The sequence below is a fragment of the Orcinus orca genome, chromosome 2 (genome assembly GCF_937001465.1).
Source record: "Orcinus orca chromosome 2, mOrcOrc1.1, whole genome shotgun sequence".
Lineage (NCBI taxonomy): Eukaryota > Metazoa > Chordata > Mammalia > Artiodactyla > Delphinidae > Orcinus > Orcinus orca.
The window spans coordinates 97,966,477-97,981,720 of record NC_064560.1 but is presented as its reverse complement, the minus strand read 5'-3'; the positions used below and the strand labels follow the sequence as shown (position 1 = coordinate 97,981,720).

Below are 15,244 nucleotides of genomic sequence, written 5' to 3'. Positions count from 1 at the left end.
TGCACTGGGGACGGACGACTCACATGTCAAATAAGGGTGTTGGACCTCAGAGGTTTCTCGACCAGAATCATCTGGACAGCTTTAACGAATTATCAATACTTGAGACCCACCTCAGACCAATAAAATCAGAGCTTCCAGGAGTGAAGCCTGGGCTGGTGTTTTTCAAAAAGCTCTCTAGACAGTCTAGTGGGCAGACAAGGCTGAGAACTAAGAGACCAGATGACCTCTAAACTCCCTCTTGGGTCTACGGCAGAACATTCATCACTGGTTAGAAAAAATTCTTGGATTTCATTCCCTGCTGTTCATCCATGAGGCCATAAGCAATTCTAAGCCATTCCAATTTCTATGCTGGCCGAGCTGTTGTCACTATCTGTATTTATCTAGTTCATTTATATGTTTACTTAGGTATTATCTACCTCTTCCCATGAGAACATACACTCGAAGAGACCAGAGGTGAAGCCTGCTGTGTTTGCTGTTGCCCCCATGGCAACATCACATCTGCCACATGATGGGCTACGGCACCGCCATTTTCCAAAGAAGGAGGGGCTGGAGTTGGTGTAGAAGGGGGTCGGCCTTCCTCCACATCAGCCAGAGTAGTTCCACTTTTCTGTCTCACCAGACTAGAATCTAAGTTGCACAAAGGCAGTGTGGTGTCTGTGTCATTCAAACTTCGCCATTCCAGTGCCTGGAGGGGGGCAGATACACACCAGGTGCTCAGGGCCTGAGAAACACCACCTTATAAATAGGAAGCATTCACAACTTGCAGGGCTCTAAAACCTGGACTTTGTTGCTGAAAAAAAAGCAACATAGAAGAGGCATCACTGTTGCCACTGAAGTTGGCCTTGACTTTTGAGGCACAATCCCCAGCCTGCCCCACTGAGTGGTCACAATGGTGGCAAGACCCAGCCTCGGGGCTCACTGAGGGCTAGAAGGCCAGAGCTCCTGGGCAAGGTTTATGCAGAAAAGGAATACAGGGTTGGGAAAGCATCACAGGGGCCTCTTCTGTTTGGATCATTTGGGGTAACAGACTGGGAGCCTGCCCACTTTTTTCCTACACACTGGTTGATAGAAAGGCCAGAAATAATCAGAAGAATACCTCAAATGTGTTAATAACATCCAAACAATGGCAGAAACTGCTCATGGTGTGCACCTCACCCACTCTGAAAGGAGATTTCAGTGGCCTCAAAGGAAAGTTTAGGCTTACCTTAATATCACTGACCTGAGCATCCTTTCCTCACTAGTAAGAGGAGAGGGTTAGACCCGAGCAGTAGTTCCCAAACCTGTCAGATCCTCAGTCACCAAGGGGAGCTTTTACAAATTCAGATTCCTTGGCCGCTCCCCAGACCATCGGAATCATGACCCATATAGGTGGTGATAGAGACCGGGCACTTAGTTTTTTTAAATGCTTCTCAGCTAACCGTGAAGATCAATGATATTTGGGAACCACTGAAGGGTTGGAGGATTCTGCTGCCCATCTGAGCTCTGACAGGCAAGGGCGAGGTTTCACAGAGGGAGTGAGGAGGACCATCTGAACTGGCAACACCTGAGACACCTTTTAAATACCTTCCTGGGTTGGGAAGACCAGGCTGACAGAATCAGGGTCTCCATGGGTGGAACCCGGAAATCTGCCTTTGCAACTCTTCTGGTTATGGGTTGCTCTCCAAAGTTTCAGAGCCACTGCTTAGGCAGGATTTTAGAGCTACCCTATGGCTTATTTGGAAGGGAATCATGTTCACACATAAATAGAAGGATTAACTTTATCCAATTACACTAACATTTCATTGCGTGTTGCAAACTCTTTGTTTTAAATGGCACGGACTTCATAGAAACTACAAACCTATAAGCTCAAAAGTCTTAAAGCAGCTTTCTCTAGTTAAGCGTGGCAGGCAATTTCTCAGTGCATGTCTTTAAACGCTGATTCATGGCTTAAGATACACGATAGGGAGGAAGGTGTCCTTGTTCTATTATAAAAGCACACAGGTGGCACCTAAACAACGTAGCACACAATAGGCACTTAATAAGTATTTGCTGAAACAACTTTATTTCGTTATTTATACCCAGGGTTCTACCGAAGATTTGACATGAGATAAAGAAAAGAAGGAAAAAAAACCCAACGACTGCAAAATGAAAATAACGTTCTGTGAAAAGGAGAATATTTCTCATGTGGTGAAAGAATCACACTTCTGGGTGGCGCAGTTTGAAAAACGGTTTGCTTCAGTAACTGATCTGAAACTTAACCACAAGTCTTCACTTCTGAACCACTACCTTATTTCTATGATGAAAAGGTTTAAACAGCAGGTTTTCCTGACTTTTTAAAAATTCCCTTCCTTCTTTTTCATGTAAAGATGCAATTTAATCTTTCCGGTAGGAACAAGTAAGCACTGTCGTCCTTTAAAATCCTGGTGATTATCTGTCATTAAGATCACCCTGGTTATTCTAGCTCAGCTCAGAAGCCTGGACTACTTGAGCAATGCAAAATTCACGTGAACTTGAATTCTCATCTCTCCCCGTAGCATCAGTAACAAAAGATATTTAAGGAAATAGGAAGGTCAATAATCATTTCTTTGATTCCAATACAGAAACCAGATTGTTTCATAATAGTTTCACACTCAATATACCACTGAAATCTAAGCACACATTTCACTTGTATTATCTATTATCCTAAAAATTACACAAACGAATGCTTATCTCTACTTTGTGCACTGTTTTAAAGCATAAATGATATAATGTTCTAAAAACCTGTGTAACATATACTCAATTTCTTTGGCAAGTTGTATATACTTAAGTGAATAAAATGCTCTAACCCTAAGACTTCAGAAACCAGCGGGTTAATAGTTTTGCATCCATTGAAAAATTGCTTTATTGCCAAAAAGATCAACAATAGTTTACTTCTTTCTAAATGTTTCCCTTTTTTGAAAGAAAAAAAAGCTTTAGATTTAAAAAGGGAAGATGCCGGATTTCTCTGATCAAAATGACTGACAATCTCTTTTTAAAAAATATTCGAGGGTAGGGGAATAGAATTGAGGTTGAAATTCTAAAAACAAACAACCAAACAACAAAAAAAACCAAGGATTACCACAAAGGTCATAATTGTTTACTCCCAAACCAAATCTCACTTAAATATTTAACTTTAATATGGAGCCAAACAGAATTTTATAAATCAACTTTATCTTAAGTTTAAAAAAAAATTCCCTTCCAAGCAAACTTTTAACATTCATTATCTCTCCCACAGACGCATTTCTAACAACCATGCAAAACAATAAATTACACTTTTGAATCTGATGTAGAAAGTCCCACAGCAATCGAGAAAATAACTTCAACCTTTGACCTTCTCCACTAGCCTGATGGGAAATGCACTGGCACTGTTACCTCTTTTAGCATTCCATGAGAAAGTAACCACTAGAGGGCAGCCTTATTTCAGCTCTGACACACTACTTTGGCGAAAAACACCTCAGAAATGCTTCTCATGTTCCTTTAATTATTTTTTCAATATCTTTGATTTTCTTGGATATTTAGTATCAACTTCAGTTCATCCAAAAGTATTTCTAAGTAGGTCAAAGGTCCACTTTCACAAATTACAACGGTAGCACAAAGGCTAGTCATGACATTCAAAAGATACAACCTAGCTTATGAATCTTAAAAAAATTGAAACAAAATTTAAACTCTTTTCTCTTTACTACATGGTGGGTTAAGTGCTGAGTCAATCATATCACAACTAGGACTCGGGTTGTGGTACAAAAATTCAAGAGGTTCTAGTCAAACTGAAATGTGCTTGAGGAAAAAAATGACCAAGGTTGCTAGAAGGCTGACTGTGAACAGAATGGAGTGGAGACACACAGCAAAGATTGAGGGAGGGTGTGTGTGTGTTTCATACTTAGTCTTCAAATAACTGACAATCTTTCAATCTTTCATATGAAAGATGGATTAAATTGTATTGTACACAGCCCCAAAAGAAAGGATCAGAATCGAGGGATTAAAAGTACAAAAGAGAGACTTATGCTTGAAATAAAAATAATTTTCTTATTCAAGATGGAATAAGCTTCCTCTAACGATAGTGAGCTCCCCATCATAGGAGGTGTTTAAGCATAACCAGACAATTTGCCAGGAACGCCGTGGAGAGGAACCAAATGCCAAGAGGGTGTGTATCTGAATGACATTTTAGGTTTCTGCTCTCCCTGAGACTCTATGAAATGATGCTTATTTGCTTTCAGGCAAAGACCACTCAATCCAGTTGCCAGAGAAATAAACCCCCCTCAAGTGAGAAATGAGCTTTTGCAGATCTATCTACTTGGAAACTTTGACTCTGATTTTCTAAAAGACAACAGATTTCTCAAGAATACGCCCATGATCATGCCCGTTAGCTGTCATGGAAACAACCAGGACAGCACTCACAAGCCCAAGGATTCATGAGTTTTCTACTCCATAAAGGGATATGAAATTTAGAAGATGCGTTTTTGAATGCTCCCTTTGCCTAAAGCTAAGTGGACCATATAGATAAGTCTCCAGCTCGATTTTCTCATAATGGAGTTAGGTTACACAGGTTAGCTGCATTTCATAGTATTCCATATTCTTTAGGAAAGTAATGCTTACATTTCACTCAGATCCTCTTACAAGAAGCAGACTTAATGAAAATCGTGGATGAAGAGAGCTAATGGTAAGCAAATAAGAATAACCCTATTTGTACCAAATTGATTTTATTAAATAGTAATTTAAAGATATTAGGCTCGGCAAAGCATTACATAATTGAATCTATTTTTTTCCCTTATAAACGCCAGAGTTATAATTTCCACTAACTAGAGACAAAGTTATATCCAGGACATTTTCACAGCTTCCTCCAGGGGAGGCAGCGTGAAGACAGTAGAAATTAGGGCTCTAGCCCTCGCTTCACTTGTCAAGCTTGGCTAACCAACACATAACCTCTGTGAGCCTCAGTTTCTTCGACTAAAAACCACGACAGTGTCAATGACTTCCCAGGGAAGATTAAATGAGACAAGAATGGCTGCAAACCATAAAGCAGAAAACAAATATAGATTAACATCAAACTGCTATTTGTTTATGAAATGCTTAGTAAATTTCAGAGGCAATGAAATCAAAGGCAAAAAATGAAATCGCTGGCAAACCTAGGGAACAGGTTTGACATTAATTTTTATACAAAGATTTTAAGTCTTCATAATTCTTCCTTATATTATGATGAGGGCTAACAAATGCAGCTTAGAAAATCCAGAAACAAAAGATTTCAACTGCTTTCTTGCGTTTTGCCTGTTGGCTAATATATGCTAGTATCTGTCTATTTAGACCTCTTATTTCCGGATATAGCACTCTGACAATGAACAGAAAAACCATGATCAATCATGTCACAGACAATACTGACAGATACAAAAATCTCTGACTGCAAATCTCTAAGGCCATGACTCAAGGGCTGGTGTGGAAGGGAGGTATCGTCGGTGGAGGAGCTAGAGGAGGGAGAGAGAATAAGTAAATCATTCCTCAAAGGGTCAATATGTGGTCTTCGAGATAATATCAAATGTGAATTCACATCTGTGTTGTCACTGGTGGACCCCTCCAAATTATTATTATTTTTAAAGCACAGAAACATAAAGGCTAACTCTGAGCATCTAATTATGTTTTTTTAAATTAATAAATATGAAATATATAGGTTAAGGCGGGCTTGATTTCTTATTAATAAACACTGTGAATACTTAGAATCCATGCAGAAAATTTCTATGACAAAGTATTCATAGATTAGTTCAACACAAGGGGTTTATTGATTACTAAAATAAGCTGAGAAGATTTTAAGAAAACTCAACTCTACCTCTGCAGATCTAGCTATCTATCTATGTATCTAACCATCCAGTAACTTTTTCTCCCAGTAAATGGTCATTTGTGAATATTATTTTCTTAGGTGCCCCAGAGCAAATTACAAAGTAGCTAGGTGCTACTGCTGATGCTTTGCAATTATCTACTTGCTGACCTCATCCATTTTATTGTGATTCACTTGGCTGGGAGGGAAAGGTTGGGAAAAAAAGGAGTCTAGTAAGAACTATTAATATATTTACTAATATATCTACTAGATAGTAAAAAAAAAAAAAAAAAGCCCTAATATTTAAATCATATATATATTTAAAGGACTAAGTCTGTTTAGAAATTGTATTATTTTATAACTGGGCAGCATTAAAGAAATTATATGGTACTCAATTCAAATTGAGGGCAAAGTGGTTTACTTATGATAAATTGAAAGTGATGTGATTGAAATATGTAAAATCAAGAGACTGCTCATGAAAATGGTGCTTCTAAAATATTCTCCACTTCATAGAAGGTCCGAGCTCCCTCCTCACCCAGTGGACAAATGGACTCAGAGATCCTCTTTGTCTTTAAAAGAACTGACCTCTCCTTGTCTGCTAAGCACTCTGGGGTCTGAAATAGCTATTTGAGTTTCCTCTTTCCAAGATCCAGCCATCACCCTCTTCCAATCCTACCCATCAAAGGTCATGAAAATGGAAAAAAAAATCCCAGCTAAGGGATACCACTGACACAGTACTTAAAATAAGACGAGGGATAAAATTCAAATTTCATTTGGGAAAGAGAAAGGCCAAATTCTTTAAAACTATAAAATCACATTTACTAGAGTTGGAAATACCCCTTATCACCCACATATACAGTAGTTTCAAAGCGGTAACATGCCTTGTGTTTGTACATGGATTGTGCTGAGGGAAGAATCTATGATGGGACAGACATTCCCCTTAAGCCTCCCTTCACTCCCTTAACTCCATTTACATGAACACAGGCTGAGTGCTCTGCTGCTAGGAAGCAAAGGGGGGTATAATCTACTAAAACTGATGAAGCGCTCGCATTTCCCTTCAGCACTGGCTGCTGCCTGACATTTGGCCAAAGCACTTTTATGATGCGTAGAACAAGTGCTCCCCTGATTATAAATGTTATCTCTGGCTCTCTCCATTTGCTCAAGAAGCAATCCAAATGGTACTGGAATTCTGTTATTAATTAAACAAAAACAAAACTGAAGGATGAGACTAGAGTTGCTCAAATGAAGATTTATTACTTCTAAGCACAAGCCCACTTTAAGCCTAAACTTATTTGACAACTAATGCAGAGGAAGGATTTTCTTCTTTGGTGAGTTCAAAAGGCCTGCTTTAATGATGTTTTAAAAACATCAGTAAATCAGCCAACAAAGAGAATGTTTCTCTTTTATGGTGGCTTGTTCTCTCCTCCCCCAGCCACATGCATACACATACCAAAAAACTATATTGTAAAGAGTGTTTCTGTTTTGTATAAAAAACCTAATTACACAAACTCTCTTACATATGGGACCAATTTAACTATTAAAACTGAGAGGCAGTAGGGAAGTATTTAATATGACTCTGGGACAGTTTTTTTTCCCCTTAAATCTGATACGGAAACATTTACAGCATTCCTTATTTTCCACAAACTATTTTTCTTCAGTTTAAATAAGCTCCAAAGCAAGATAATCCCATTAAGACACAGGATATTATGATATTGGGAATGAAATATTCTAATTGTCTAAATGCATTTTATTTCTACACCTTCCCCCTCCGCCCCCCCGCAGCTGAGCTTATAGAAAAACTGAATTGCCAGTACATCTGAGCTACTTTTCGCAAAGCACAATACTATGCATCTATTATCGTGTGGCAGCCAGAGGTCACTCCAAGACAAATGTGTGGGCTAGAGCTTTTGGGGGATATAGTGGCGGTGTGATTCCCATGGTTATATCACTAAGGGATACTATGGAACTTCATTTTGTGCTAGCACTACAAAACCAAAAGCCTATGTACTCAGAAACATCAACATTAAGTTAAAACATTCAGACGCACTTTTCTTATTGTTTGGTGGTTAGTGTTCATTAGGGGAAATAGTATCAGCTGCTCACCCTTCCTCAGTCGACACCAATCATACTAAATAAAATAGATAAGGATTAACATTGACACCTCCCCAAATCTATTTCACGCCTTAAAGAAAAAACGGAAGAAAATGTCTTAACTACAAAGGCTATCTGAATCGTTTTACTCTTACAGGATTAATGAACCGCTGGAAATAGCATAAAAGTTTTTTAGAGGGGGAGGGGAGAAGCATACGTTTCGTCTGCATAAGAAGTCGGTAAGAAAATCTTAAAATCATTTTGGGAAGAAAAAAAAAGTTAAGTGCTTAAGAACGTGGAGGTCTCCTACCCTTTATCTGTTGCATATTCTAAAACTGATTAAATTTAATTTCCCCCAAGCCACCGGGGAAAAGACAAAAATTTGCTCTGGGCACGTCGTATAGAAAGATTTCATCTCAAGCAGCTCATCTTAGCGTCCAGTACGTTTCGGCCTGTTAATAATTAATAAAAGAGATGCCACCCAATCTCTAGTGAAGAAAGGCAAAGCTCGGTGATCCGAAAGTAAACCCAGTGCAGATACCGAACTGGTGTCCTTCATCTAGGATTGCAACAAAACCTCAACCTTAGCAAACGTTTAACGAGCGCTCCGCGCCCGCACGGATGGGCAGAACCCGCAGGACAGTCTGGGTCTGCAAAACTGCTGCGTATGAGGGGAGCCCTGTCCGCCGCAAACAGATGGGGCTCTAAATCCCCACTCCCAGCGGCCGGGTCTGCGGGCAGATTATCAGCCCCGAAGAACCTGCTGGCGCACGAGCCGGCGGAGGGCTGCGGGCTGAGTTTTCTCTCGGGCTGTTTGCGTGTCTCGGCTTGTCCGGACGGCGCAGGCGAGTTCCTGCGCACCTCCAAACTTTGGCTTTCCCATTATATTTTCCCTGACTTGCCATGGTTTCTTTCCTCCTCACCTGAGAAGACCTGAAGCCAGTCCTCTCTGCAACCAGTCCCCGCTGCCATCCCGCCACCAGCCCGGCAAAGGACTTCGGATCAGGGCGGAAGGCCGGACGAGGAGGTCTGGCCGCGACTAACCCGCGCCCGCCGGCCTTCGCCGCCGTCTAACCTCCACCACTGCCCGCGAATCCTGTGCGGGGGGAGAAGTTGCCTCCCCACATCCATCCACAACCCAAAGTATCAAGTGAGGGTGCGCTGCGGCTGCCGCCCAGGGAGTCTTGGCACGCTCCAGAAGCCCGTCTCGCTCGGGCCTGCGCGCTTTCGGAAGCGGCCGCGGCGGGCACGCAGCGCGGACCGGCCGCACTACCCCTGCAGGCGGCCGCCCTGGCGCTCGGGGCCGCCGGGCGGCGGAGGGGGGCGGGGGGGAGCAGGGTGCAAGGCCCGGGACGCTGAGCAGTCCCCAGGAATGACACCGCGCCCCGGCGCACGCTCGGCCCGGCCCGGGCGCGGCGCCTTCCCTACGTAGGCCGGAGCTGTCCGGGGTGCGGGCCCTGGGGACCCGTCGCGGGCGCCCCTTGGCTTCCTCCGAGCTCCTCAGACCCTCCCCTCCCTGCCAGAAGCGCGGCGACTCCCAGCAAACTTTCTTCCGGGCGCCCCGCCGGGTGCCAGGCGGACCTGGGCGACTGACAGAAGCCGGAGAGGACAGAAGAGAGGGGTCCAGCCCATGCGCCTTTGCCCCCGACAGGAGGCAGGCAGATCCCGCGACCGGGCTCAGGGGGCGCCCTGCAGGGGCCCAAAAAGCCCTGGCGGGGCTCCAGCGCCCAGCCCCGGGCAGTACGTGCGCTCGGGCAGGCGCGCCCACCCCTCCCCCTGCGCGCCCGCCTCCCCGCCCCCCGGAGCAGCCAGCCCACCCGGCCCCGGCGGGGCGCCCGGGCTCACCTTTCATCGCTGCGATCACAAAATACATCATTTAAGCCGCGGTGCGGAGAGCGCAGGGAGAGCGGATGGTCCGACCCCGGAGCCCCCTCTGCCGCCGCCGCCGCGCCGCCGCCGCCGCCGCCTGAGCCACAGCAGCAGCTGCCGCAGCTGCCCGTCCGCCGAGAGCCATCCCGAGCCATAAGAGGCTCCATGTGACCGGCTGACATCACGGCCGCCGCTCTGTTTACACCGCGCCCCTCCGCTTCCTCCCCGGGCGGGAGGCGGGCGGCGGGAGGCGGGGGCGCCCTAGCGCCGCGCCCCGCCCCGCCCCCCCGGGCAGGTGAGCGGCGGCGGCTCCCGGGCGCACCCGCGCTGGCGCTGCCCTCCCACGCCCCCGGCCCGCACCCGGGCCCCCGGCCTTCTCCTCGCCTCCCTGGGCACCTGTGGCCGCCCGGGCGCTTTCGGCGTGCAGCGCCCGGAAGATCGCGCGTCTACTTTCTCCCGCGCCTCTTGGGCTAGAGGGGCGCAACCAGACGCTACTTTCCTGCTCTCTTTCCGGATCTCCCAGGGGTGATAACTGTGCCAACTCGTTGGCGGAAAAGAGGGGTTTGTTCGGTCTGGCGCGGGGGCGGGGGGTGTTGTAGTCACCCTCACTTCCAATTTCCCAGATCACCCCAGCTTTATTCGGAAGGTAAAGCCCCCTCCGGGGGCCGTGGAGAACGCAGTCATCCGGACTGCTCAGGGAGTGGAGTAAGCGCCTCCTCAGTAAGATCCTGGGAGGCTCGGCCTGGGAAGGGGGAACTCCGCCCACCCAGACGATGATATTTCTCATCACACCTACACCTAAGGTCCTGGTTTACACCTCTCCCTTCCCCCAGGACCACTGATACCTGGAAGGAGAGCAGAAAACTCTGTGTGAATCACCTAAATGAACTCGTCGCCAGCCGATTTGAGCCACTAATTTCCCAGGCTCTTCCATATATCCACCATTCTCTCCAGAGAACCAATCTACAAGTGGAAAAGGTTCTAGTTTTCATACCCTAAAAATGAGATGTTGTGGTACTTTGGACAGGAAAAACAAAAAAGAAAAAAACAACAGCAACAAAAAAGCAAACAACCTCTAAAGGTCAACTTTGTGAATTTTAACTTGCAGCTAAGACCTAATTCCTTCCAAACAATCCTTTTTACTGGTCTTGTGGAAACTTAAATCATGATATTATTGTCAGATGAATCTCTTTACTATGAATTTCAGATGCTACATACCCATAGTCTGTGTTATTTAAAATTTCTGCAGGCTTGTCAACAGTATTGAGTGTAGCAGAAAAAATTATCAAAAGCCAAGTTTGTTACCTACTCCAGTTCCTTCACACAATTTCAACTCTGCTTTCTTTTCTGATGGCCTGTGTCTCCATTTACAACGCAAATACTAGATGGTTATTAGTTGTTGCATTCATGGTAGTTAAACAAGGAGAGTCCTAACATTTTTTCCCATATAACCGAGTTGTCCTTGACTCTGAGTTGGCCCATAATTTAAAACACATGCAGACAATCAGCATTGGAAAAACTAGGATTCATACACTCCCACCCCCGCATCCCCCTTCAAGGCAAAATTTACAGAGCGCTCTGATTTAGAAGGTCAAAAAAAAAAAAATTCATCGTACATTAAATCAAGCTGCAGCTTTATAAAAGTTTGATTTCAACTAAAGTCATCCCAACACAGTTTTTTTCTTTAGAGTTTTCCCCAAATAAAACCACAAAAATAAGAAATCCTAAAAACGTGGAGTCAAGATCTACCCATGTTAACTCAGCTGCGCAGCCATAGCGAAGTGGACAAGGGTTTCAAATGAATCAACCATACCCACTGTGATGTTTATAATGATGAAATTAAGTCACACCACGTTCCCATGATGCAACTGCATCTTCCAGTGAGGCAACACCCCTCAGTTACACTGACACTATCCTTCATATTTGGTTCTTGATTTCCCTCATCCTAACGACTTTAACAAGGATGGGTAATGCCAAGCTGTCCTGTTGGTAGGTCCTGGATATGATTTTCTATCCTTTGTATTGTTAAAGGATGGAAAAACATCAGAGAGTGCCTGCTCATAGGGGTGTTTGTCCATACTCGCTGCAAACGAATCCAGATATACCACTCTGAAAATTCAGTGTTACTTTAAAACAGCATGCTGCTTTAGAAAATAATGCTTTGAAAATGACCAAATCCATTTGGTCTGCCTGTCAGACATCTGACTCCAAGGTAAATAGTCTTACATTACTAGTAATTGGTATTTATTTCCAGGCCATTTCAAATGAAATCGGTAATCGGGAATGACATGTAACATGACATGTGCTCCTGCAATTACAAGAAGAATCATTCATCCTATAGATATGTCCCCAATAGAAATATATTCTCACAATACTTATTTGAAATATTTACACATTTATTTAACAAAGACATTTCCAGGATAATGTAATATTGACCTTGCCCTTTAGAAATGTATTTCATTCTCACCCTACAACTAATGAGCAACAGAATTTCAGATATTGTCGTAACCTTCCTGTGTGGCTAGATGCTATTTGTAATACATGCCTCTAATAAATGTATTCTTTTATTTTCAACACAGCTTTCAACCCAGGGTATATTAGTGTTCTTTATATTAACACAAAGCTCTCGTGAAACTTCAAAAGTAAAAACAAGAGGTTTTTTTAAAGCCTCTTGGAATACAACTTTTCTACAGAGTTATACGTCCTCAACCAAGTAAATCAGTCAGGAATGAAAGGATCTGTATTTCCCTTCAATACTACTAAACTGGAGCCAAAAAAGATGCGCATTTCAGTGCAAAATTTTACCAGCTAAATATTGAAATGCAGGAATAATTATTTGGATTCCATTAAATACACACTCCTGGGGTGCCTGCTATGGGGGAAAAACAGTGTTAAGCAGTATACTCTTTCCATTTGAAAAATTTTTACCAAGTGTTCTGGAAAAAAAAAAAAACGTAAATAGAATATTGCTTACATGAAGATAATTAAACAGGATGGGAACTCTTTACCGTGAATGGGATTATATCATACATGCATTCTCAAGTCAAATATTTCTGTTGGCTAAACTCTGAAAAAGAAGGCACACACTGCATACTTAAAACACATGTAATTCAACTCAGAGTTCTCTAGAGAAAGCCCCACATGGTGTCCCTACGTACTGGGTTTCACATTGGATCTGTTACTTAGCAAGGAATTGGAGGGACATGACCGATGTCAGGTTGTTCCAAAATGACTATGAGAAAAGCCTGCTGGATTTCTGCAGGGGTCTAGACTGGAGTATAATCAGTAAATTGGTGTCTATCTTCCCACTTTCAGAGGTTAAATAAAGAAATGATCCTTGACTTTAGGAAAGTACATTTGGTTTTCTACCAAACGGAATCTGATCTCATGGTATACCACGCCGACTCACACGCTGAGTGCTATTGGGGAGAATGGCAAAACAATGGGTTGACAAACTTTTCCAGAATCGGCAAGTGGCTCGCAGTACAAAGATGTTTTCAAGGTTGGCTGATGCACCTGAGAGGGAGCATTTTGGCTCTGAGGTTCTGTCTCGCCTGGGCCCTGATTCTCTTTTTCCAGTGTGTGGCAGCTTGCTAATTCAACTAACTTCTTCCTAGCTGAACAAGAAAGGGATCAGTGAAAGGTTAATGTGGTCCGAGGCAGCTTGATTCAGCTGAATCCTTAGCCTCCATGGCATTGTGATCTGTAGGAGCTGGGCCATTCAGGCCGACATAAAGCCAGGGGACCGGGTCTCCTGCAGACCAAACAGGGTCAGACTTAGTTCTGATCAAGACTACTTGGCAAGCTCCAGAGTAGACACAAACTTGCCTACAGTAGATCACAGCCTTGCTTAGTTTTGAGTCTGGAAGGAGCCAATGTCTCATAAAGAAACATTTATAAATGGAATAATACTTGTAAGACCAAGGTGACAGAGGGGTCCCCCTATTTACGTGTGTTAGGGGGAGGGGATGAACAGATTAATATAACTTGTTTTATTCATGATTTTAAAGCAAATATAGATGCCAGATTTAAATGTACATGTATGTATGCACATACATAGTCCATGAAATATAGTGAAATGAATGACATTTTGATAGCAAGAGACATCTTCAATTTTACACACACACACAGACACACATACATATTTCACATTACCAAGCACATATACTGAATACTTATTATGCTCCTGGCCCTATACTGGAGAATCAAACAAGAACAAGACAATAGCTCTGATCTTGAGAAGCTCCCTAATCAGCTGACCTTGGCTCTGAAGACTATATAGAAGTCAGTTCCCTGAGTCTGAACTTTCCTAAAGAAAGGCAGTGTCTGGTCAGTCACCCATTGAAAAGATGTTTGTACAGCACTTCACCCCTCACAGTTGATAGATGGCTGCAAATTATTAGTGTGGCTGTTAGTGTAATGGGATGTCAGAGGTGAAAGATTTGGCTGCATTGAGACAATGGTGAAGAGATTCTGAGTTTCTGGAACCACATATCTCATACACCTATTAGGAAATTCAAGAACTGGCAGATGTTTTGTAACCATCACAAGGAGGGAAAGGGTAAAGTTCACAGGCATTCAGACCCAAGCAACCCCCATAGAATAGGTATGTGGGAGGTGCCTCACTACACACACACCTGCTAAGGCGGCAAGGAAGGAGACTCATCTCCGAGGCCAGAGGAGCTACCATTCCTGGTGTTCCCATGAGATGTCCTCACCCCACTCCTACAGCTGGCAGTGGAACAGGCATTCAGGAAATTATTCTTATTTATTTTATTGAAGTATAGTTGATTTACAATGTGTTAATTTCTGCCGTACAGCAAAGTGATTATCATATATATATGTATATATAGATACACAATATATATTCTTTTTCATATTCTTTTCCACTATGGTTTATTACAGGATATTGAATATAGTTCCCTGTGCTATAAAGTAGGGCCTTGTTGTTTATCTATTCTATGTATAATAATTTGCATCTGCTAATTCCAAACTCCCAATCCATCCCTCCTCCACCCCTTTGCCCCCTGGCAACTGAAAATCTGTTCTCTATCTGTGTCTGCTTCTATTTTGTAGATAAGTTCATTTGTTTCATATTTTAGATTCCACATGTAAGTGATATCGTATAGTTGTCTTTCTCTGTCTGACTTACTTCACTTAGTATGATAATTTCTAGGTCCATCCATGTTGCCCCAAATGACATTATTTCATTCTTTTTTATGGCTGAGTAATAGTCCATCGTATATATGTACACCACATCTTTTTTATCCATTCATCTGTTGATGGACATTTAGGTTGTTTCTGTGTCTTGGCTGTTGTAAAGAGCGTAGGAAATGATGTTCCTTTTCTTTTCTTTTTTAAGTTAAAGGAATATGGGTAGCAGAAGTGAACTCAGAACCTGGAGCCCCGGGTTCAAATTTCACACTTGTCACTAGCGTTCTACGTCACTTTGGGCAAGTTATTTCCCCTCTCAGTCCGTCAGGC

At 43.2% G+C, this 15,244-nt stretch overlaps 1 protein-coding gene across 3 annotated transcripts in view; it reads right to left on the bottom strand.

The window, feature by feature from the left end:
* Positions 1 to 15,244, bottom strand: part of RORA (RAR related orphan receptor A) — a 732,098-nt gene that overhangs the window by 92,052 nt on the left and 624,802 nt on the right. The window contains exon 1 of one of the 3 annotated variants that reach the window (XM_004274697.3): positions 9,737 to 9,920. The exons of 1 other annotated variant lie outside the window; for it this stretch is intronic. In XM_004274697.3, coding sequence (XP_004274745.1) covers positions 9,737 to 9,767 — 31 coding nt within the window. In that variant the 5' untranslated portion in view covers positions 9,768 to 9,920. Of the gene's footprint in view, positions 1 to 8,814; positions 9,707 to 9,736; positions 9,921 to 15,244 lie in introns of those variants that run through there. One more of the 3 variants, XM_033437170.2, reaches the window with a different exon arrangement.